The sequence below is a fragment of the Lolium perenne genome, chromosome 4 (assembly GCF_019359855.2).
Source record: "Lolium perenne isolate Kyuss_39 chromosome 4, Kyuss_2.0, whole genome shotgun sequence".
NCBI lineage: Eukaryota > Viridiplantae > Streptophyta > Magnoliopsida > Poales > Poaceae > Lolium > Lolium perenne.
In genome coordinates, this window is record NC_067247.2 from 299,155,903 (window position 1) to 299,181,894 (window position 25,992).

Consider the following 25,992-nt stretch of genomic DNA (forward strand, 5'->3'; position numbering starts at 1 on the left):
AGTCTGAATCCAGTCGTCGGCGTCGAGGGGTTCTTCAGTCTTGCTAAACACCGGAGGGTTGGTGTTCTGGAAGTTCTTGAGTTTCGATCCGGGATGATCATGATTCCCATGGCCTTGGTTAGCAAGGTTTTGCAGTGCGGCGATGTTGGCTTGATGTTCAGCTCTTTCAGTCTCCCTGTCGGCCAGCAGGGTTCGCAGCAGTTGCATCATGGCGTCGTTGTTGGTGCGATTGGGAGGGGCCATCTGAATATACAGAAGATCATGCGATAAGAGGGAAATTGCTATGGTTTATTTTGAGTAAGTTCAAAACTTTAAAACTTGAATGCTTTTGATGACAAACACAAACATTCATTCATTCATTCAACATAACACATTACAAACTAACATACCAACACTTCCCATGGTTTTAAGAACCATTCTCATGCTACGATACAAGGGACGGGATACAACTCACACCTACATCAGTGATCAAGTGCAACTACCCTCATCCTCAACGTCGATGGGGACGACGTCGTCAGGTCCTGCCTCCAGGAACGCGTAGTCCTCCTCCTCGGTGAACTCATCCTCCTCATAGTCGTCGTCGTCACTCAGGAAGGCTCCTCCTCCCTGAATGTCGATACCTCCCTCGTCTTCCTCCATCTCTCTTAGCTGGTCCTCCTGGGCCTTGACGGTGGCCTCCAAAGATGCTATCTGGGCGCGAAGGCGCACAATAGTAGCGTCCCTCTTGGCACGCTGCAGGCGGAGCTTGTTGCGGTCCTTGGAGAGCATCTTGATGGCATCGGCATGAGTTGCCAGTGCGAGGCGAGTCTGGTTCGCGTACGCACGGGAGTTTTCCAGCTCCTTCTGAGTGTGGTACAGCATGAAGTCCAGGTGCTCAGCATGGTGCCTCATCTCCGGGTGCAGCTGCAGCTCCATAGGCACGCCCATAGCATCACGCCTCACGAGATGCGCGAAGCGAGATGCAAGTAGGCGCACCATGTTCTGTCCACAGAGGCGCGCAAGTGCCTCCTGAAGGCCACGTGTGAGTCCATCGAGCCAGTTGCTCTCGCGGAAGGAGAAGAGGATCCTCTCCGAGGTGGGAGGCTCCATCTTGCCCCTCAAGTTGGCGGTGATGATCCACTGCAACTCTCCTCCAGCCTGGTCGTTCACCTGAATCCCGTGGAACTCAGGGTGCGGGCGTCCAAGGAAGTCTGAGACAGCGTCGAGGTCATGCTCGAAGATCAAACTCCCTCCGTTCCCAAGTTGGTAAAACTTGGCGTTGATGGGTTCATTCGGCTCCATCTGAAAGTGAATTGGAGGAGTAAATTAGAGAGTGAACAAGTGTGACAAAATTTTAAGTAGATTCAAATAAGAAAGAGCATGAGTCATCAAATTTCGAAAAAGCCTCAAAGACAAGAGTGTGAGTAAATTTTCATAAATATTCTCTTCATTTTGATTTCAAAGTTAGGTTTTTATGAACGGCCATTCTAACTAGGGTCTTCTAAGGTCAAACAATGGCTCTGATACCAACTTGTTAACACCCAGATTTTTAAGTCCGGATGCCTATTATGTCATTCATCGCAATCCCAGGATGATGTTGTTGCGAGGCATAATAGTCGAATATCATAGTCATCATTTATTACAAACCATATTGTCTTACAACTTGAATCACATGATCCATATTACACAAATAGTTGATCTATCGATCAATGAACAAACACAAGTTCATAGCGGAAGCGTAACGATAAAGGGACTCTCTAGTCCACAGGCCAACGCTTGACGTAAGAAAACTCATAGTTGTCGTAGGCGTCCTGCTGGTCATCTCCTTGGTAGTTCTGTTCATCTTCATACTCTGGCCATTTGAATAGCCAGGGACAAAGCCGTAAGTACTTTAAGTACTTGCAAACTAACACTAATGTAAGTGCTACAATTTTTAGTAAGGGGTGCTAAGCTCTAGTTTAATTTGCATAAAGCCAATTTTAGTTCCCAAGTATTTGAGCAAAGACTTATTCATGTGCTAACTAACTCCAGTGGGAACATTAGTGTCATTCCCACAACATTTGTTGTAATTCAACAATTCACCAAGTCACCATTCATTTCACCAACATTTTCAAAATCTGACACCGGAAACTGTATGGCCTTTCCAACCGTCTGTAACCGTGGACACGGCTATTCGAATAGATTTACACTCTGCAGAGGTTGCACACTTGTGCCACAACATTTGATTTCATCCGTCGGGATAACCCCGAATCATCGTAACACAGTACGCGGATCATCAACCATAACCTTTCACTTACAAATCCTAGTATGAGCACCTCTCCCCATGAGCTTGGCCTCCCAGTGAAGACCAACTGTCAACCTGGGAACTGGACAGGGCTTGGCCATACAATTCACCTCAATTCACATCATTTCTCAACAACGGAGGCAGCCTCGGCATAACCCCTATGATGTGTGTTCAGAGGGAACCCATACTAAGATGTATAAATTTCTAGTTAAGCCCTACCCATAATCAGGTATTGTGGGGGTACTCAAAATTGGAAAGGTATCGCATCCAAACCAATATCAGTTTTATATCAAAAATCACTATCTTCTCTTGGTCATAATCATCTCCAAAATTCATTCAATTGAATGATTCATCATTCCAAAGTTTCAAATTAAATTCAAGTCACATGTTCCCATCTAGAGTAGTCAAATTTTAGTATTTAGCCCTAGCACTAATCATGAGGGGTGCTAATTAGCTTGGCTATCTTGAGACTAACCTTGCTACTCTAGTAATCTTCTTCACTTAGACCAAGTTAACTTATTAGAGTAACTCTTTTAAATAAACAAGTAAAACTTGTAAGTTAAAAACTTGGGATAGGCTTGTGGTAAGAAAGATAAGAATCATGGTGCCTTGCCCCAAAGGAGCTTTGCACTTTGCAAGAGTATTAGCTTGCCTTGGTAGTTCTCAAGGTGTTCCTCTTCCTCCTCTTGGTAGAATCCTTCCTCCTCTTGGTATTCTCCGGTGCTAGCGTCTAAATTTGAATACGAGGTATAATCACTCAACAAGCTCAAGAGCTATACTAAGCACATCATTATTTCACACAAACTATGCTAAGCACACACATAACACAATTAGGTGCATTGGTTTTCTTTATTGAAGAAAAATAATTTCCTCTCATTACATATGTAAATAATAGTTTCCATTTAGTTCTTGAGGAAAATAATTTCCTCTCATTGAATCTTCTTAAGATTTAATTTCTCAAATAATCATACATGAATTCATGTTGACCTAAGTCAACCATTCATCATTATCATTTGAGAAAATGATTTAAATGAGGTAGAGATACCTCATACTATTTAACAATTCAACAAATGATTTAATATCTCCAAGTATTTCATGTGAGAGTATATGACCAGGGGTACAAACTTCATATGAAAGTACTTGAGACAAGATTTAAATGAAGTAAAATACTTCATATGATTTCCATAATAGTTTTGGACAATATCACTTAAGTAGCTATATTGTCCATTATTTAAACTAGGCCATGATCATTGATGGCGTGTATTTCACACGTTCGTTGGGCAACCCCAAGAGGAAGGTATGATGCGCACAGCAGCAAGTTTTCCCTCAGAAAGAAACCAAGGTTTATCGAACCAGGAGGAGCCAAGAAGCACGTTGAAGGTTGATGGCGGCGAGATGTAGTGCGGCGCAACACCAGGGATTCCGCCGCCAACGTGGAACCTGCACAACACAACCAAAGTACTTTGCCCCAACGAAACAGTGAGGTTGTCAATCTCACTGGCTTGCTGTAACAAAGAGTTAACCGTATTGTGTGGAAGATGATTGTTTGCAGAAAACAGTAGAACAAGTATTGCAGTAGATTGTATTTCAGTAAAGAGAATTGGACCGGGGTCCACAGTTCACTAGAGGTGTCTCTCCCATAAGACGAACAGCATGTTGGGTGAACAAATTACAGTTGGGCAATTGACAAATAAAGAGAGCATGACAATGCACATACATATCATGATGAGTATAGTGAGATTTAATTGGGCATTACGACAAAGTACATAGACCGCCATCCAACTGCATCTATGCCTAAAAAGTCCACCTTCAGGTTATCATCCGAACCCCCTCCAGTATTAAGTTGCAAGCAACAGACAATTGCATTAAGTATGGTGCGTAATGTAATCAACAACTACATCCTTAGACATAGCATCAATGTTTTATCCCTAGTGGCAACAGCACAACACAACCTTAGAACTTTCTGTCACATCGTCCCGGTGTCAATGCAGGCATGAACCCACTATCGAGCATAAGTACTCCCTCTTGGAGTTACAAGCATCTACTTGGCCAGAGCATCTACTAGTAACGGAGAGCATGCAAGATCATAAACAACACATAAGCATAACTTTGATAATCAACATAACAAGTATTCTCTATTCATCGGATCCCAACAAACGCAACATATAGAATTACAGATAGATGATCTTGATCATGTTAGGCAGCTCACAAGATCCGACAATGATAGCACAATGGGGAGAAGACAACCATCTAGCTACTGCTATGGACCCATAGTCCAGGGGTAGACTACTCACACATCACACCGGAGGCGACCATGGCGGCGTAGAGTCCTCCGGGAGATGATTCCCCTCTCCGGCAGGGTGCCGGAGGCGATCTCTGGATCCCCGAGATGGGATCGGCGGCGGCGGCGTCTCCGGACGCTTTTCCGTATCGTGGTTCTCGGTACGGGGGTTTTCGTCACGGAGGCTATTTGTAGGCGGAAGGGCAGAGTCGGGGGCCAGACGAGGGGGCCACACCATAGGGCGGCGCGGGCCCCCCCTGGGCCGCGCCGCCACGTGGTGTCGCCACCTCGTGGCCCCACTTCGTGTGTTCTTCGGTCTTCTGGAAGCTCCGTGGAAAAATAGGCCCCTGGGCTTTGATTTCGTCCAATTCGAGAATATTTCCTTACTAGGATTTCTGAAACCAAAAACAGCAGAAACAAAGAATCGGCACTTCGGCATCTTGTTAATAGGTTAGTTCGGAAAATGCACGAATATGACATAAAGTGTGCATAAAACATGTAGATAACATCAATAATGTGGCATGGAACATAAGAAATTATCGATACGTCGGAGACGTATCAGCTTCCCGAATCTTAGTTCTGCTCGTCCCGAGCAAGTAAAACGATAACACAGATAATTTCTGGAGTGACATGCCATCATAATCTTGATCATACTATTTGTAAAGCATATGTAGTGAATGCAGCGATCAAAACAATGTGTATGACATGAGTAAACAAGTGAATCATATAGCAAAGACTTTTCATGAATAGCACTTCAAGACAAGCATCAATAAGTCTTGCATAAGAGTTAACTCATAAAGCAATAATTCAAAGTAAAGGTATTGAAGCAACACAAAAGAAGATTAAGTTTCAGCGGTTGCTTTCAACTTGTAACATGTATATCTCATGGATATTGTCAACATAGAGTAATATAATAAGTGCAATAAGCAAGTATGTAGGAATCAATGCATAGTTCACACAAGTGTTTGCTTCTTGAGGTGGAGAGAAATAGGTGAACTGACTCAACATTGAAAGTAAAAGAATGGTCCTCATAGAGGAAAAGCATCGATTGCTATATTTGTGCTAGAGCTTTGATTTTGAAAACATGAAACAATTTTGTCAACGGTAGTAATAAAGCATATGCATCATGTAAATTATATCTTATAAGTTGCAAGCCTCATGCATAGTGTACTAATAGTGCCCGCACCTTGTCCTAATTAGCTTGGACTACCTGGATTATCACCGCAATACATATGCTTTAACCAAGTATCACAAAGGGGTACCTCTATGCCGCTTTGTACAAAGGTCTAAGGAGAAAGCTCGCATTTGGATTTCTCGCTTTTGATTATTCTCAACTTAGACATCCATACCGGACAACATAGACAACAGATAATGGACTCCTCTTTTAATGCTTTAAGCATTCAACAACAATTAATTCTTTTCTCATTAGAGATTTGAGGATGTTTGTCCAAAACTGAAACTTCCACCATGGAACATGGCTTTAGTTAGCGGCCCAATGTTCTTCTCTCACAATATGCATGCTCAAACCATTCAACTCAGAGTAGATCGCCCTTCGTTGTGACATGACGAACATGCATAGCAACTCACATGAAATTCAACAATGAGTTGATGGCGTTCCCCAGTAAACATGGTTATCGCACAACAAACAACTTAATAAGAGATAAAGTGCATAATTACATATTCAATACCACAATAGTTTTTAAGCTATTTGTCCCATGAGCTATATATTGCAAAGGTGAATGATGGAATTTTAAAGGTAGCACTCAAGCAATTTACTTTGGAATGGCGGAAAATACCATGTAGCATAGGTAGGTATGGTGGACACAAATGGCATAGTGGTTGGCTCAAGTATTTTGGATGCATGAGAAGTATTCCCTCTCGATACAAGGTTTAGGCTAGCAAGGCTTATTTGAAACAAACACAAGGATGAACCGGTGCAGCAAAACTCACATAAAAGACATATTGAAAACATTATAAGACTCTACACCGTCTTCCTTGTTGTTCAAGCTCAATACTAGAAATTATCTAGACCTTAGAGAAACCAAATATGCAAACCAAATTTTAGCATGCTCTATGTATTTCTTCATTAATGGGTGCAAAGCATATGATGCAAGAGCTTAAACATGAGCACAACAATTGCCAAGTATCACATTACCCAAGACATTTATAGCAATTACTACATGTATCATTTTCCAATTCCAACCATATAACAATTTAACGAAGGAGAAACTTCGCCATGAATACTATGAGTAGAAACCAAGGACATACTTGTCCATATGCTACAGCGGAGCGTGTCTCTCTCCCATAAAGTGAATGCTAGGATCCATTTTATTCAAACAAAACAAAAAACAAAAACAAACCGACGCTCCAAGAAAAAGCACATAAGATGTGATGGAATAAAAATATAGTTTCAGGGGAGGAACCTGATAATGTTGTCGATGAAGAAGGGGATGCCTTGGGCATCCCCAAGCTTAGACGCTTGAGTCTTCTTGATATATGCAGGGGTGAACCACCGGGTGCATCCCCAAGCTTAGAGCTTTCACTCTCCTTGATCATGTTGCATCATACTCCTCTCTTGATCCTTGAAAACTTCCTCCACACCAAACTCGAAACAACTCATTAGAGGGTTAGTGCACAATATAAATTGACATATTCAGAGGTGACACAATCATTCTTAACACTTCTGGACATTGCATAATGCTACTGGACATTAGTGGATCAAAGAAATTCATCCAACATAGCGAAAGAGGCAATGCGAAATAAAAGGCAGAATCTGTCAAAACAGAACAGTTCGTATTGACGAATTTTAAAATGGCACCAGACTTGCTCAAATGAAAATGCTCAAATTGAATTAAAGTTGCGTACATATCTGAGGATCATGCACGTAAATTGGCTTAATTTTCTGAGTTACCTACAGGGAGGTGGACCCAGATTCGTGACAGCAAAGAAATCTGGAACTGTGCAGTAATCCAAATCTAGTACTTACTTTTCTATCAACGGCTTAACTTGGCACAACAAAACACAAAACTAAGATAAGGAGAGGTTGCTACAGTAGTAAACAACTTCCAAGACACAAAATAAAAACAAAGTACTGTAGGTAAAAACATGGGTTGTCTCCCATAAGCGCTTTTCTTTAACGCCTTTCAGCTAGGCGCAGAAAGTGTGTATCAAGTATTATCAAGAGATGAAGTGTCAACATCATAATTTGTTCTCATAATAGAATCAAAAGGTACCTTCATTCTCTTTCTTGGGAAGTGTTCCATACCTTTCTTGAGAGGAAATTGATATTTTATATTACCTTCCTTCATATCAATGGTAGCACCAACAGTTCGAAGAAAAGGTCTTCCCAATATAATGGGACAAGATGCATTGCATTCAATATCCAAGACAACAAAATCAACAGGGACAAGGTTATTGTTAACGGTAATGCGAACATTATCAACTTTACCCAAAGGTTTCTTTGTAGAATGATCAGCAAGATTAACATCCAAATAACAATTTTTCAGCGGTGGCAAGTCAAGCATATTATAAATTTTCTTAGGCATAACAGAAATACTTGCACCAAGATCACATAAAGCATTACAATCAAAATCTTTAACTTTCATCTTAATGATGGGCTCCCAACCATCCTCTAGCTTTTTAGGAATAGAGGCTTCACGCTCTAGTTTCTCTTCTCTAGCTTTTATGAGAGCATTTGTAATATGATGCGTGAAAGCCAAATTTATAGCACTAGCATTAGGACTTTTAGCAAGTTTTTGCAAGAACTTTATAACTTCAGAGATGTGGCAATCATCAAAATTCAAACCATTATAATCTAAAGCAATGGGATCATCATCCCCAATGTTGGAAAAAATTTCAGCAGCTTTATCACGTGCAGTTTCAGCAGTTTTTAGCAGCTTTGAGCAATTTTTCGCGCTTTGCATTCGAAGTGGAAACATTGCTAACACCAATTCTTTTATTAGTATGAGTAGAAGGTGCAGCAACATGTGTAGCATTAGCATTACTAGTGGTGGTAATAGTCCAAACTTTAACTACATTCTTCTCTTTAGCTAGTTTTTCATTTTCTTCTCTATCCCACCTAGCACGCAGTTCAGCCATTAATCTTATATTCTCATTAATTCTAACTTGAATGGCATTTGCTGTAGTAACAATTTTATTATGATGATTCTCATTAGGCAAAACTTTTGATTTCAAAAGATCAACATCAGCAACAAGACTATCGACTTTAGAAGCAAGTATATCAATTTTCCCAAGCTTTTCTTCAACAGATTTGTTAAAAGCAGTTTGTGTACTAATAAATTCTTTAAGCATGGCTTCAAGTCCAGGGGGTGAACTCCTATTATTGTTGTAAGAATTCCCATAAGAATTACCATAGCCGTTGCCATTATTATAAGGATATGGCCTATAGTTGTTACTAGAATTGTTCCGGTAAGCATTGTTGTTGAAATTATTATTTTTAATGAAGTTTACATCAACATGTTCTTCTTGTGCAACCAATGAAGCTAACGGAACATTATTAGGATCAATATTAGTCCTATCATTCACAAGCATAGCCATAATAGCATCAATCTTATCACTCAAGGAAGAGGTTTCTTCGACAGAATTTACCTTCTTACCTTGTGGAGCTCTTTCCGTGTGCCATTCAGAGTAGTTGATCATCATATTATCAAGAAGCTTTGTTGCTTCACCAAGAGTGATGGACATAAAGGTACCTCCAGCAGCTGAATCCAATAAATTCCGCGAAGAAAAATTTAGTCCTGCATAGAAGGTTTGGATAATCATCCAAGTAGTCAGTCCATGGGTTGGGCAATTTTTAACCAGAGATTTCATTCTTTCCCAAGCTTGAGCAACATGTTCAGTATCTAATTGTTTAAAATTCATTATGCTACTCCTCAAAGATATAATTTTAGCAGGGGGATAATATCTACCAATAAAAGCATCCTTGCATTTAGTCCATGAATCAATACTATTCTTAGGCAGAGATAGCAACCAATCTTTAGCTCTTCCTCTTAATGAGAAAGGGAACAATTTTAGTTTAATAATATCACCATCTACATCTTTATATTTTTGCATTTCACATAGTTCAACAAAATTATTGAGATGGGCAGCAGCATCATCAGAACTAACACCAGAAAATTGATTGTTCATAACAAGATTAAGTAAAGCAGGTTTAATTTCAAAGAATTCTGCTGTAGTAGCAGGTGGAGCAATAGGTGTGCATAAGAAATCATTATTATTTGTGGTTGTGAAGTCACACAACTTAGTATTTTCAGCGTTGGCCATTTTAGCAACAGTAAATAAAACAAACTAGATAAAGTAAATGCAAGTAAACTAATTTTTTTGTGTTTTCAATATAGCAGACAAGATAGCAAGTAAAGTAAAACTAGCAACTAATTTTTTTGTATTTTGATTTAGTGCAGCAAACAAAAGTAGTAAATAAAATAAAGCAAGACAAAAACAAAGTAAAGAGATTGAGAAGTGGAGACTCCCCTTGCAGCGTGTCTTGATCTCCCCGGCAACGGCGCCAGAAAAAGAGCTTGATGGCGTGTATTTCACACGTTCGTTGGGCAACCCCAAGAGGAAGGTATGATGCGCACAGCAGCAAGTTTTCCCTCAGAAAGAAACCAAGGTTTATCGAACCAGGAGGAGCCAAGAAGCACGTTGAAGGTTGATGGCGGCGAGATGTAGTGCGGCGCAACACCAGGGATTCCGGCGCCAACGTGGAACCTGCACAACACAACCAAAGTACTTTGCCCCAACGAAACAGTGAGGTTGTCAATCTCACCGGCTTGCTGTAACAAAGAGTTAACCGTATTGTGTGGAAGATGATTGTTTGCAGAAAACAGTAGAACAAGTATTGCAGTAGATTGTATTTCAGTAAAGAGAATTGGACCGGGGTCTACAGTTCACTAGAGGTGTCTCTCCCATAAGACGAACAGCATGTTGGGTGAACAAATTACAGTTGGGCAATTGACAAATAAAGAGAGCATGACAATGCACATACATATCATGATGAGTATAGTGAGATTTAATTGGGCATTACGACAAAGTACATAGACCGCCATCCAACTGCATCTATGCCTAAAAGTCCACCTTCAGGTTATCATCCGAACCCCCTCCAGTATTAAGTTGCAAGCAACAGACAATTGCATTAAGTATGGTGCGTAATGTAATCAACAACTACATCCTTAGACATAGCATCAATGTTTTATCCCTAGTGGCAACAGCACAACACAACCTTAGAACTTTCATCCTTGTCCCGGTGTCAATGCGGGCATGAACCCACTATCGAGCATAAGTACTCCCTCTTGGAGTTACAAGCATCTACTTGGCCAGAGCATCTACTAGTAACGGAGAGCATGCAAGATCATAAACAACACATAAGCATAACTTTGATAATCAACATAACAAGTATTCTCTATTCATCGGATCCCAACAAACGCAACATATAGAATTACAGATAGATGATCTTGATCATGTTAGGCAGCTCACAAGATCCGACAATGATAGCACAATGGGGAGAAGACAACCATCTAGCTACTGCTATGGACCCATAGTCCAGGGGTAGACTACTCACACATCACACCGGAGGCGACCATGGCGGCGTAGAGTCCTCCGGGAGATGATTCCCCTCTCCGGCAGGGTGCCGGAGGCGATCTCCTGGATCCCCCGAGATGGGATCGGCGGCGGCGGCGTCTCTGGAAGGTTTTCCGTATCGTGGTTCTTGGTACTGGGGTTTTCGTCACGGAGGCTATTTGTAGGCGGAAGGGCAGAGTCGGGGGCCAGACGAGGGGGCCACACCATAGGGCGGCGCGGGCCCCCCCTGGGCCGCGCCGCCACGTGGTGTCGCCACCTCGTGGCCCCACTTCGTGTGTTCTTCGGTCTTCTGGAAGCTCCGTGGAAAAATAGGCCCCTGGGCTTTGATTTCGTCCAATTCCGAGAATATTTCCTTACTAGGATTTCTGAAACCAAAAACAGCAGAAAAACAAAGAATCGGCACTTCGGCATCTTGTTAATAGGTTAGTTCCAGAAAATGCACGAATATGACATAAAGTGTGCATAAAACATGTAGATAACATCAATAATGTGGCATGGAACATAAGAAATTATCGATACGTCGGAGACGTATCAATCATCCAAAGTGGCCACACCATTTTATTGCAGAAACAATTAGTGTAAGTTAAATGTGAGCTATTAGAGTTGGAATTAACTAAATATATTTTTTGGTTGATTTTTAATATTTATTTGAATGTGCCAAAGTCCCTGACTTAATCTTTTTGTCACTTTATTTCTACAACAAATCTCACAGTAAGACCAGTGGCAAGTTGTAGATCTTTTCAGTGGATTTCCAACAATATAAAATTTGTTAAATTTGGCCAAGCCAAACAGATTCTATTGAATTTCAAAGTTAGGGCCAGTATTGAAATTGGTTTGAAATTATTTAAACGAAATTCAAATAAAAGGGCCGGCGGGAAACTCTAACGGGCCAGATTTGAATTAAACAACCCAAGTCCAGCCCACCACGCGTCCACGCACGCGTGGGCTGTCTGACGGTGGGCTCCACCCGTCAGTCAGTCATAACGACCGAATCGGTACGAGCGAGGTGGTGCGTTGGATTAGAACAGGACCAGACGGCGCAGGGCCATCGTCATCTCCGGCGAGATGGAGCTACTGGCGCGGCGAGGTAGGGGGTCGGCGAGCTCACCGTGGCTCCAGCTAGGGTTGGCAGTGTGCGTGACGAAGGTGTAGACGACGGCGAGGCATCCTGTAGCAGCGGCGGAGCTCGAGGTGGCCTGGATCGACGGCGATTTCTCCAGGGCTTCCGCGGCTCCGAGCTTGCGATTGCGGCGACTCCGGCATCGATTGAGGTGGCTAGCGGTGCGAGGAGAAGCAGGGGTGAGAGGAGATCATGGTGGTGTGCTGGGATTGCTCGAGGGAGTGCTCTATTTATAGGAGGGAGAGGGTGCTGCGGGGCAGGGTGAGGGTCGACGTGGGCATGGCGTCTCCGGTGAGCTAGAGGGCTAGGCTTTGGCGCCGTGGTGTTCACGACGTCACCGCGGTCCTCGGAGCGTCAACGGCGCGACAAATGGTGGCGTACGATGGTCGGGCGAGCACGTGTACTGCCGCGGCCGTGGCGGGCGGTCGTGTCCTCTCCGGCGACCGTAGGCGCTAGGGGGTGACGGCAGCTTGTCCAGCGAGCTCCGCGTGGCGAGACAAGTACCAGGGCGCGCGGAGGTGGTCGGGGTATGGCGGGGTACGGCGAGCGACGCGTGCCCTGGTCGTGCGCGTCCGTGCGCTGGTGACGTCGCCATGCCGTTGGCGGCGTACCTGGGGCATCGTGGGCGCGCTCCGTCCGGGTCGTGTCGGCGTCCTCTCGCCCAACGGCCGGTACGGGCGATCTCAGGAGATCAAGGGCGACTCGTTTGGCACGGTGGCTTGGGCTGGAGAGGCAGGGAGAGAGGGGTGGGCGTCGATGGGGAACGTGGCCGGCATGGCCATGGCCACGCCATGTTTGGTCGTGTCCAGGAGGTGTCCATGCATGGGCTAGGTAGGGTGGGGTCTAGAGGTCATGGATGAGTCAAGTGGTGATCAAGAAATGGCATGGTTTGATCAAAATTTGAAAATTGGTGATCTTGCAATTGTTTCAAAGTCTCCTCTTTGCTTGCTCCTAACTTTTGATCCAAGATGAATTTGTTATGATGATCTTTACAGAAGTTGTTCACCTTGTTGTGTACTTGGATGTCATGCAAAGGATGGGATTTGTTTAGTTTAGAAATCTTGAAATCTAGTGGCTCAAAGTGGTGACCAGATTGTAAATGTAAAAAATGACCATTATTCTATGTAAGCATATTTTGATTTTGGATTTGTTTTAAATGGTATTTCTTTGATTTCCAAAGTTGTAATAACTATTTAATAACATATTACAAGTAATGGTGAAGGTCAAATGGGTCTAGGGTCAAAGTTTGCAAAAATGGCATAAGCCATATGTTAGGGTTTTTAGGGTTTTATTCTTATTTGATTTCTTTCTCTTTTTGATTTATTTGATTGGTGATCTTCACTTGATCACTTTAGGGTTTTAGGGTTCATCACATAAACAAATAAAACAATCATCATGGCATATCACTCAAAATGCACAAGTCCTATGCAGGGCACTATATGCAATTTAAAAGTTTTTGTTGGTTCTGAATTTTAAATCTCTGGAATTCTTCTTCTCTCTTTTATTGAAATTTGGGATGTTACAATAATCACAAGTATGCATTAGTCCAAGTAGGGGTAATGCATTAGTATAGGTTCACCCACACAATACTTACCAAACCAATGAAGATTATTCAGCTGCGTGAAGCGAAAGCACTTGATGAAATTTCCGTGTGTCCTCAGGAACGTTTAGTCATCATAAGTAAAACAACCGGCTTGTCCTTTGCTCTAGAAAGGATTGAGCCACTCGCTGCAATTATTATTACTGTCTTTTATTTATTCCTACTTTATTTATTTACCAAATACCCCTAAAAACTTGTTTGCTAGTGTTTATTGTGAATCCTTGATCAAAACTGTTTGTCAACACCTTCTGCTTCTTGTTGGCTTCGACACTCTTATTTATCGAAAGTACTACGATACACCCTCTATACTTGTGGATCATCAATGGCGGCATGATCTAGCTACGGGTCTCACTTCTTAACTTGTTTTAGTGTAAGACCCCATTCCTTTGCCAAGATTTAAGATGTGATGTACCTAGGAAAGCTAGCATCAAGGGTGATGAACTCGTAGAGCTTTGGGATAACAAAGAAAAGATTTTTGTCAATCATGAAGAGACAAGATAGCTTTGTGAAGAAAACAATCGCATCAATATAATATGTGGTAACCATCCACTAAAAGCTACTGATTAGACGAACGCATTTGGAGCAATGCATGTTGTGTTTACTTGTTGACTACAAAGTGAAAGCTATGGGGGGGGGGGGGGTGGGGGGCGTTCTCCAATCTATCATCAATTTAGCGCAGCCATCAACATCGACCAATAAACCTCATGCACGAGAAATTTTGAAGGTATAACACATAAATCCTATACTCTAAAGAATTCCACGGTTCCAACTCGGAGCCCTTAAACTAAAGCACAATAAACGCTTGATTGGGGAGCAAGAACATACTCATCAACAAATAAAAATGGTAAATTCATGATTACCACCTGCCAATACTGCGGCCTTTGACTCCTCCTGGTTTTGGCTGTCACGTTCAGAAACTTCACTTTGGCACAACCACACATGCAACATCGAACATCTAGATAGGAAATGCCAAAGACCTTCTTCAAATCCATATCACATGGTTCACACATGGATTTTCCCAGGTTTGATGGAGACACCATTATTATCTGGATTTCACGGTGCTAGAAGTATTTGCAAATGACAGGAGTACCTACTGAGTACTTAACTTTGCACAAGTCTATTTCACTAGTCGTGTGGATATGCATGGCTACGCTGCTCTGGCTGCTCACAAGAATCTCACATGGTCTCAATTATGTGAATACGTTCTATTTGTTACTCCGGTTCCATCGCTTATGATATTGCTAAAAAGTTTAATACACTAAAAAAACATGCTTTCTTGATTTCAAAGCATACATAATAGTTTGAAGATCTAATGGAAGATGTGCAACAACACAATCTAGCAATAGAGGAACATTGGTTTGCTACATGTTATGTCAACATGCTTAAAGATGGTATCATGTAGCAACTAAGACCATAAAAATTGGTCACCTTGACTGAATCCTTTAGGAAAGATATAGAAATGGAGTCATGCTACTATATAAGAAGATATATAATCCTGGTAGTACAACTTCTCGCTAGTACACACATCATAATTTGTACAACCCCCAAATACAAACTATACCTTATCATAGCAAACCAACAAATCTAGCGGCCAATCTTTCACCACCCATAAAAATGAAAATTAAAGGTGTGGGTACAAATGGTTTCAAGGCCATATGTGCAAACAAATTCCATTAATAAACGCCATGCACGCACGTGTGAATAAACTACAAAAGGCTAACGTCGACCAACCAACAAAAAGAGAAGAAGATCCTTAGCAAGTGGCCCCTACTTAACTTATGAGAATTTCAGCACATTCCGTGGGAGATTTACCAACTGTTTCAACTCCTTTTTCTATTTTAGCAATTGGGGGCAAGATAACCATGGCTTTAATTGAAGGTGGAAATGCCTCCTTCATGGATATGACCCATACTCTAAAACATGGATGTTACAGTGCTGAAGTAAGTCCAAATGAAATCACTGTGGCATGCGATGGAACATTAACTTCCATATTAGTTAGTTATGATTTCTCCTTTTCATTTCATAAACACAAAATCAAGCACTCCTTAAGGATACTTGATCTTCCTCATCATTATGTTACTTTAGGCTGTGATTGGTTAGCTCTTCACCGTCTTTTTTGTCGTGGATTTGAAAACGGAATAATTATCCATTACTAAAAATGGCCCCACACATGTCACATTTGACATATGTTCATCACGTGATGAATTAGAAACAATATATGATGAAACACCATAGAATTGGTTGAAACGAGGAGTGCATATTGTAATCCAGCTACCTCCGCTACCAATGCCCAATAATATAGAGACTCGAAAACTCCTTTTTACAGGCAACTGTATGTGTAGGAGTGTCATCCATCACACATTGTGCTTTGAGATTGGTGAAACTTTCTGTTCCCTTTTTTGACTAAACTGAAACATAATTGAAACAAACTTAAACAGTACAAAATGTTTCACAAGTTTCATAAACACGTTAACAACAGATGTGAAAGTTTGTGAAACTTTCTGAAACATACTTGGAACAGTAAATAATTTTTCATAAGTTTCAGACATGTTTTACAAATTTTAGAAATATTTCACAAATTTTTGGAAACTAAATCAACACATGGGTGACGTCAGCATGACGTCATCACTCCTTTACCTACAGGAGCCGGTAGAATCGCTGCGTTGACTATGCTTGCCATTTAGAAAGTACTAGTGAGTGCTTTCAGTTCAGGTACGCAATTACAGAGGCCATGGCGACCAGCCTGCTTACATTAGCTCTTCTTTCCCTGCACCTTCTCTTCTCCCCTGCCTCTACAGCTGAAACCATCTCGGCAAACTCCTCCATCACCGATGGTCAGACGCTTGTTTCAGCCGGTGGAGTGTTTGAACTCGGATTCTTCACCCCGCCGATCTCGACGTCGAGGTTCTTGGGCATCTGGTACAGGGACATCGCCCCTCTCACCGTCGTTTGGGTCGCCAATAGGCAAGTTCCGATCACCGGCATCGCAGCAAGTTTGGTCATCAACGGCACCGGCAGCCTGGTGCTCACCGACCGGTCAGGACGCGTGTTCTGGTCATCTGCGCCGTCGAACGTAACTGGCAGCAGCAATCCGGTGGCCCAGCTCCTGGACAGCGGCAACTTCCTGCTTCAAGACGCCAATGGCACCGGGGCGGTTCTGTGGCAGAGCTTCGACTACCCGTCCGACACTCTGCTCCCGGGCATGAAGTTCGGCTGGGACCTGACCACGGGGCTCGACCGGCACCTGACTACGTGGGCGAGCTCCAGCGACCCGTCGCCTGGAGACTACACGTTCGAGATCGACGTCCGCGGCGTGCCGGAGGGGTTCATCTGGTACAACGGCACGGCGCCGGTGTACCGGAACGGGCCGTGGAACGGCCTGCGGTTCAGCGGCGAGCCAGAGATGGAGCCCGACAACGGCAACTTCCGGTTCGAGTTCGTGGCCAACCGGACCGACGCCTACTACACGTTCCTGCTAGACGGCGGCGGCAACGACAAGGTCATCTCCAGGTTCGTGCTGAACCAGTCGAGCCTGCAGCGCTACGTGTGGTTGCAGCAGCAGCAGGCGTGGAGCCTCTACTGGTCGCTGCCCAGGGACCAGTGCGACCGCTACGCCCAGTGCGGCGCCTACGGCGTCTGCGACGCGACCGCCTCGCCGATATGCGGCTGCGCCGCCGGGTTCACGCCGGCCTCGCCGCGGGAGTGGGCGCTCAGGGACGGCTCCGCCGGGTGCGCGCGCACGACGCCTCTCAACTGCACCGGGGACGGGTTCCTGCCGCTGCGCGGCGTCAAGCTGCCGGACGCGACGAACGCGACGGCGGACGCCAGCGTGAGCCTCGATCAGTGCAGGCAGAGGTGCCTGGCCAACTGTTCTTGCCTGGCGTATTCTGCTTCCAGCATCAAGGGAGGCGAGAGCGGCTGCATCGTCTGGACCTCGCCGCTGATCGACATCAGGCAGTTCCAATCCGGCGGGCAGAATCTGTTCATCCGTCTCGCGGCATCCGATTTACGTATGAATCCATCTTCCACTTTCCTCTCATCTCCTTTTTAATCTGTACAATTCCAACTCAACATCGTAAGTTCAAGGTTCCGAGGGATATTTTCAGGTTGAGATGTTCAAATCTTAATGTGAATAGAATGTGATTATTCTTTTTCTATACTACAAAATACTACTACCTCCGTTACAAAGAATAAGGCGCACGCGTATTCAAGACAAACTTTGATCATAAAAATTAGACAACAAAATCTTGATTATATTATATATAATTAGTATCGTTGGATTCGTATTGAAAATCATTATTTAATGATACTAATTTTATATAAATAATTCTTATCTATTTGAAGTAATTCTTGGTCAAACAAAAAACTTGTAAACGAGGACGCCATATTTCTTAAAGCGGAGGTAGTACTAGAAGATATATTGCCTTGGGTGTTGGGTCTACATCATCAATCAATTATCGGGTTAGTTTCCTCTTCCCGCACTCCTTCCTTTCTCCCCGCTCACTTTCCATCGATGGAACCCAAAACCTGGCGCCGTTCTTCCCCAAAATTCGTCACTGCCAAATCCTGGCGCCGATCTTCCCCGCTGCGATTTTGAAAACCAAATTTCATACTCCTCGCGCCTATCTTCCCGCTAGTGATCTCTTCATATACGTGCGCCGATGGAGGCAGAGGAACAGACATCTCGTAGCTTCTCTCTTCCATCTCACTCCAATGGCGACGCCACATCAAGGTCAATCAGACCGCCGCCCTCCTCCGCTCGGCCTCCGTGGGCTTTCGCGGATGGCTTTCCAAGCAAGATCGCCGCCACCAGGAGCAGTTCATCCTCCTCGTCCTCTTGGTCTCACCGGCCGCGCGTCGATGCAAAGTTTCTCCATCGGCACTGGTGGCTACGAGCCGTGGACTCCTCCAACGACATTGCCTCGACGCCGCGTCGGCCTCGCACGCCCATCTCGTCCTCCGGCACCTAACGAGGCCGGTTCATCGAACTGGAGTACGTCCGTCGGCGGGGCCGGGGCAGCCACCGCAGGGAACGGAAGTTCAGCATTCGTGGGGTTTACCCTAGACAATGGTGGCGGCGGGATCTCCTTCGGCAGTGGCGGCGGGATCTCCTTCGGCAGCGGCGGCGGGATTGGCGGCAGTGACTCCATGGGTTTCAGTTTCGGTTCCGGCGCCGGTGGCATGACCCGTGCTGCGACGACACAAGGTATACCCTAAACCCTACATGTAGATCATGTACTCTTGTTCTGTATCTTGTCTAATGTGTATTTCATTTTTTCACGTGTGCATGATTGAAGGACATAATGGGCAGGAGATGATCAATGGAGAGAGTTTAACAATTGGCTACAGAGGGGTTGGATACAACCCAAATTTTGCCCATGCCGATGAATTCCCTCCTAGTCAAGAGCATGTTCAAACCGAAGAACAATCACTCGATTTGAGTAAGCACATCTCTGGCAATCCGTTACGTAAATCTGCTTATGAACTTGTATGCCAGTAGCTTATGAACTTCTCTGTCAATAGCTTGTGAACTTCTCTGTCAATAGCTTGTGAACTTCTCTGTGAATTGTTGTCAATTGGTTATGTACTCGAATTGAGCAAGTAATTATTTTTCCAATGCATTCAGATGTTATGTTAAACAAGGAGACTAGACGGCAGTACGGTACAGATGACAAGCGGCACATATATGCTGAAATCCTTGCCCGAAATGGTTCGGGTAATAGATTGAAGCATGGAGTGTCTAAAGCTGTTGCAATAGCTTGTGCTTGTCCTAGGAGAGTAGTGCAAAGGGTATGGCAAGATGCTAAAAAAGGTGGCGGCATTACAGGGGTTAAAAACAATAGGAAGCTTAAATCAGGAAGGAAGAAGATCAATTTAAACTTAGATGCATTGGAGGCCATCCCACCTAAAGAGAGAACAACATTAGAACAAGTTGCTGGACATCTAAACCTGTCTACTACCACTGTTTGGCGGAGGTGAGACTAATACTTATCAATTATTGTCAATTTTGTGAAATGAGGTGAGAATAACACTTATGAACTTGATAGGTTGAAGACGAAGGAAATTCGTCGAATAACAAGTGAATTGAAGCCCGCCTTGACTGATGCAAACCAAAGGGCACGTCTAGAGTATGCTCTCATGCATCTTGAAAGATGTAGCATAACAGCTCTAGGTGGTGTTAATCCCACATTCAGGGCAGATATGGATGTGGTTCATATAGATGAGAAGTGGTTTTATCGCACGCGGAAGACCCAGAACATGTACTTGAGTCATAGGGAGAATGCACCACAACGGGAATGTAAACATAAAAATCACATTCAAAAAATTATGTTCTTATCCGCAATGGCTAGACCTAGGTATGATGCTCAAGGCAATTGTGTTTTTGATGGCAAGATTGGGGTATGGGCTTACACAGAGTGGGTGCAAGCTCAAAAGAAGAGTCACAATAGGTTGGTACTTCTTTGATCTGAATTGCTTATGAACTATGTGCATATTATGATGTACTTTCTCATATGTTTGAGCATATTTGTTTGTACATCCGTAGGTTGAGGGGGGCATGGGAGCTGAAGCCCGCAGATAAAGTGGACAGAGATAAAAGTAGAGAGTATTTAGTGAAATATGTCCTGCCAGCTATAAAGGAGAAGTGGCCGGAGAGTGATAGATGGAGTACCATCTATGTGCAGCAGGACAATGCTAAAACACATATAAAGCCAGATGATCCAGTTTTTTTGCAAGAGGCTGCTAGAGGTGGTTGGGATATTAGGATGATATACCAACCACCTAATTCTCCTGACACAAACATTTTAGATCTTGGATGGTTTGCCTCAATTCAAGCAATGTTCCATAGAAAGATGCCGAAGACCCTACCCGAGATTGTCCAAAAGGTATTCCATCTATCACTCTTATTCTAATTCCTACATACTAAGATTGTCATACAAACACATGAACTAGTCATGCTTACATAATAAGATTTTGTCATGTGTCATAGGTTAATCAATCCCTAGCTGAGTATCCCCATCAGAAGCTTAATAGGATCTGGTTGACTCATCAATCATGCATGAGAGAAATCATCAAGCATAAGGGGTCTATCCACTATGCGGTTCCTCACTTGAAGAAAAAAGCACTAGAGAGAAAAGGGCTTCTCCCGGTTCGTTTGACAATGGATAGAGAGTATGTTGAGCAGGCAATTCAGCACTTGAACTCAAGATGAATTGTAATGGAAATTGGGCACTTGAACTCAACATGACTTGTAATGGCAATTGAGCTGAACTTCTCTGTTAATTGCTTATGAACTTCTCTGTTAATGGTTATGAACTTCTCTGTACATGCTGCTGAACTTCTTATGCAATGTTATATTAGATGTTAATTGCTTATGAACTTCTCTGTTAATGGTTATGAACTTCTCTGTACATGCTGATGAACTTCTCTGTTTCTTCCTCAGCATGAACACAATCCATTGCGACAGTACATAAAAGGCAAATAAATTCATTCCATATGATCAACATGAACATAATCCATTGCGACAGTACATAAAAGGCAAATAAATTCATTCCATAGTTCACATCCAAGATCAAGTGATGTCTTTTTCTTCCCCAACTTGAACACTAATTTAACTCGGTTTCAGGCACGAATTCATTGTCTTCTTCGGCAAGTGCAGTGGTGTTGCGACCGCAACGGGAGCACACACCGTCTTCACCTACTCCGATAGTAGTCGCGCAATCCTTGCACCAGTAGTCGTCATAGAGGAGGGGATTTGCACACATCTCACAAGGTAGCACGTCCATAGGAACCGGCAGAGAGCAAGCAAGGCAACGGAATATCGAAGAATCGCCACGGACACCACACTTACGGCACATTGGAGGGAACATGCATGCATCACATGAAGATTGGAACGTCGCCCTCCGTCGCATTGCGAGATTACTTGTTCTGATGTACCGTGCCCTCGCCGATATCCTTGAATGACCAGCTCCCAGATTAGTTGCAGCATCTATTTTCTGAAACAGATCTTCAATGGTTGTGTAGACCCTCTGGAATTCGTCCTCCAATTCTTCCACTTGGCCTTCTGTCAGCTCCACCTCCTCATCAGAAGCCTCCACCTCGCCGTCGACGCCATCAAACTCACCGTGGACGCCAACCACCTTGCCATGCTCGCCCTTCACCTTGCCGTCCTCGCCTTCCATCTTGCTGTGCTCGCCCTCCACCTTGCCGTGCTCGCCCGACACCTTGCCCTCCTCGTCCTCCGCCTTGCAGTGCACCTCCTCAAGATCTCTTGGCTTCTCCATGTTGGCTTCTTGCTCGTTGAAGAGGAACGAATGGCTCCAGAGGGTCACGGTGGAAAGAAGAGACCAACAGTTTGCACTTTTATACATGAACGGAGAGGACACGGTGGAAAAAAGAGACCAACAGTTTGCATGCAATCATCCCTTTTCACACCTCCACAAATCTCTACCTTGTTCCCACTTGCATGCACACAACGGAAGGAGAAAGGAAACAGAGAATTAATCCTTAGTAATTAATGGCAGGCGCCTCAATTCTGAAAAAAATGTGAACTGGAGGTGCGCCCTCTTTTAAAAAATGGAGGGAGTACTTACATTGTCCATGACGCTTTAGACTTAATGTAGAAAAGGATAACTCGTGAGGCGGCTATTTTCTAGCTGCTATGGCCTGATCAGAAAGACCGTGTTCCGTTCTTAAGACTCTGACTAGTCTTCTGCACAAATGAAACACGTCTAAATTTTTTTGGTCGGCAGTTGTTGCATATTGACAGAGACTGATGAAGCACCATATTTGGCTACACTTATCTATCTTATGTTAGTTGTAAACCGGTAATAAATTAAGAAAAACATGTACTAATTTTGCTACGATGTAGGACATTTTTCTTTCAAGTTCAGGGTGGAAAAGAGTTTCCAGCACATTGTTATTACTTCCACTTTCTAGCCAGTCATGAGCATCTCTTGACTGAAAATTTAAGGGGTTTCTTGTTTCCAGAGCAACACAAGTCAGTCGTCTAGTTATCTTTGAAACAATTAATGTCATCTAGCACACTGGATACGACTAAGCAACCTTTCCAATTTGACCCTGACAGCTTCCAGTAGTGACAATTCCAAAAGGAAAAACACAGCCCTTGCTGTTCTCCTTAGCTTATCCGGTCTTCTCCTTTTCGGGTTTGGTGGGTTGTTCATATGGACTAAGTTCTTCCGAAACAAAGGTGCGCCTAATTTTGTTCTCTTTTCCCCTGTAAATCTGAGCATGCCAGTATGTGTGAAAATTTCACCTTCTGGAAATCCAGGGAGGTTTCAGAGCACACGGCGGCTCGCCTCATTTGACTCCAGTAACCCACTTTATCCAGTCCAAGCCAGAAACATGGAAGATGAATCCAGTCAGAGCAATGGACTAATGGACGTCACTCTGTTTGACATGGCCACAATTTCCTTGTCCACTGCCAACTTTGCGACGTCGTCGAAGCTCGGGGAGGGCGGCTTCGGCGCGGTCTACAAGGTAAATACTGCAATACTTCACATGGGTATTTGATGACAGAAAATGATAACTGCTGTTGTGGAACGCACGGTCGTCTATGCAGGGTGAACTCGGAGGAGGGCAGATGGTCGCGGTGAAACGGCTTTCCAAGTACTCGACGCAGGGCTTGGACGAGTTCAAGAACGAGGTGATGCTCATCGCGAAGCTCCAGCATGTGAACCTCGTCAGGCTCTTGGGTTGCTGCATCCACGGGGAGGAAAGGATCCTGGTGTACGAGTACATGGAGAACAAGAGCCTCGACATGTTCATCTTCGGTACATCGATCAAACTAGTGGATCATCAACACGTTTTACGGTGAATAAATTTATAGACCGAATTATGTTATGTGTTTGAGCAGATAAAGCTCGATCGGCGCAACTGAACTGGTCGAAGCGGTTTGACATCATACTGGGTGTTGCACGCGGGCTTCTGTACCTGCACCAGGACTCGAGGTTCAAGGTCATTCACAGGGACCTCAAGGCCGGCAACATCCTCCTCGACGGTGACATGAACCCTAAGATCTCGGACTTCGGTGTGGCGAGGATCTTCGGCGGCGATGGCGCCGACTCACACACGAGAAGGGTGGTCGGAACTTAGTAAGTGCAGCTCTGGATTCTGGTTCAGTTTGCTGCCTGACGTGGTAAACTCATCGATCGTTGTGCCTACACGCAGTGGGTACATGTCCCAAGAGTACGCCATGGATGGCATCTTCTCAGTCAAGTCAGACGTGTTCAGCTTTGGTGTGCTGGTCCTCGAGATCGTCAGCGGCAGGAAGAATCGGGGAATGTACGGCAGCGCCGAGCAGACGAGCCTCCTTAGCCACGTAAGTAGCAACATACACCTAATCATGTACTTTCGACATTTGCACATAAAATAACAAGAGAATGATTACCGATTAGCAGGCATGGAAGCTGTGGAGGGAGGGCAACGTGCTTGCGCTGCTGGACGAGTTGGTGGCCCGCGAGTGCAGGGATTCAGAGGCGGCGTTGCGGTGCCTGCAGGTTGGCCTGCTGTGCGTGCAGGAGCGATCAGAGGAGCGGCCACACATGGCGACGGTGTTCCTGATGCTGAGCAACCAGAGAGCGGTGATGCCGCAGCCGAGGCACCCGGGATATTGCAGCGACCGGGGATCAGCCTCAACCGATGGCGAGTACTCATCAACAAGCACCGTGAACGACATCACTGTTACCGTCGTAGAGGGTCGTTGACGCCGTGTGGCCTTGGTGACTGATGCTGGAGGGTTTGCTACTCTAGCTAGTAATGCAGTGCCACAGTTCCACAAACAAGAACAGTTCCAAATTTCTAATCAATGGATGAAGCAGAATACTAAACAAGGATAAACAAAAAAAAACAGAAGTAAAATACAGATAAACATGGTGTCGTAAATATCATAGAGTTCTATAAGTTTTGAAGTGGACTGTCGGTAGAGGTCAGGACATATATACAGAAACTCAGAGAGTATGTATATGAAGGTTTTTTCAGCTTTACTCTGCGGTGTGTATCTGACACTTCACCTAAACTCCCACAAGATCTGTGTGGTGCCTGAGTTTGAGTCTAACATTTGGATGATACATACCATGGATCTTCTCTTGCACGTCATTGTTTAGTGGAGAGTGAGGGCACGCCGTAATCTTGACACTTGCAAGCTGCGGTGCCCTACATATGAATACTAGTTGCCTTAGGAATTCCATCTGGTCGTCTGCTCCGGTGAATGATTCGATTTCAACCTCTTCAAGTGAATCAAGGGTAATGGTGTCTGCCCTGCAACTCTCTGGTGTGCGGCATGCACAAGACAACGGGCAAGGACGACGTTTCTGGAAAATAAGTAGATTCAGTATTAGACAAGGCTAATAACAACTCTTGTGAATGTTGTAAAAATGTGTACCGTAAATTTGTATTGTACAATTATTTACATGCATGCTACGGGGTGTTTTCCCAGAGAGATAGTACTGTAAATTTGTAATGCAAATGCATAAGAAATTGTGCATGTGAAGTGGTTTGGTTGCCAATGCTTTCAATTTTATTGCAATGTTTCACAAGTTGTATATTTTTTGGAACAATCATACAGATTTATGCTGCATATGTTAATTGATTGTGGTGCAATGGTGTAGTGTTGCAAGGTTTCCAATTTTGTTACATTGTCTCACAATTGTATCGTGTTGCAAAGATAGATATAATATATTTTGCTCATATTTTATTGATTTTTTTGCAAGACCATATGTTTGTTTTGAGCCTTTTATGTACTTCTTCATTGCCATAATATAGCGCACATTGGTTTCTGCGAATGTTAAACTGCACTAAGTTTGACCAAATTTATTTTGAAAATCATGTATATCAATGTTGAATGTATACCATATTGAAATATACTTCATGATCTTTCTAGTGGTAATGATTTGATATTTTAAATATTGATATTTTCTTGTATAAACTTGATCAAAGTTTAATTGGGTTGACTTTGAAAAACAAACACGCACTACATTTTTGGCATAGAGGGAGCGGGATGGTACCAAGTATTTGGTGTAAGATTGTTTGATATAGTCTTGCTTGGGCATTCTTATTTGAGTGTATTTTTGCCAAAATGCAACAAAATTTCTCACAGAGCTAAGTATTTGCCG

The 25,992-nt window shown here is 43.8% G+C and overlaps 1 protein-coding gene across 2 annotated transcripts; it reads left to right on the forward strand.

Moving 5' to 3' along the window:
* Window positions 1-16,539: 16,539 nt before the first annotated feature.
* Window positions 16,540-24,935, forward strand: LOC127295892 (receptor-like serine/threonine-protein kinase SD1-8). Of its 2 annotated transcripts, none has more exons than XM_051325895.2 (7): window positions 16,540-17,871; window positions 22,947-23,069; window positions 23,151-23,359; window positions 23,442-23,652; window positions 23,736-23,973; window positions 24,050-24,200; window positions 24,280-24,935. In XM_051325895.2, exons 1-7 carry the CDS (start codon window positions 16,593-16,595, stop codon window positions 24,583-24,585), a joined length of 2,517 nt encoding a protein of 838 aa, XP_051181855.1. In that variant the 5' UTR covers window positions 16,540-16,592; the 3' UTR covers window positions 24,586-24,935. The 2 variants fall into 2 exon arrangements, with proteins under 2 accessions (XP_051181855.1, XP_051181856.1); XM_051325896.2 differs by having other exon boundaries at window positions 23,211-23,359.
* The last annotated feature ends 1,057 nt before the right edge of the window (window positions 24,936-25,992 follow it).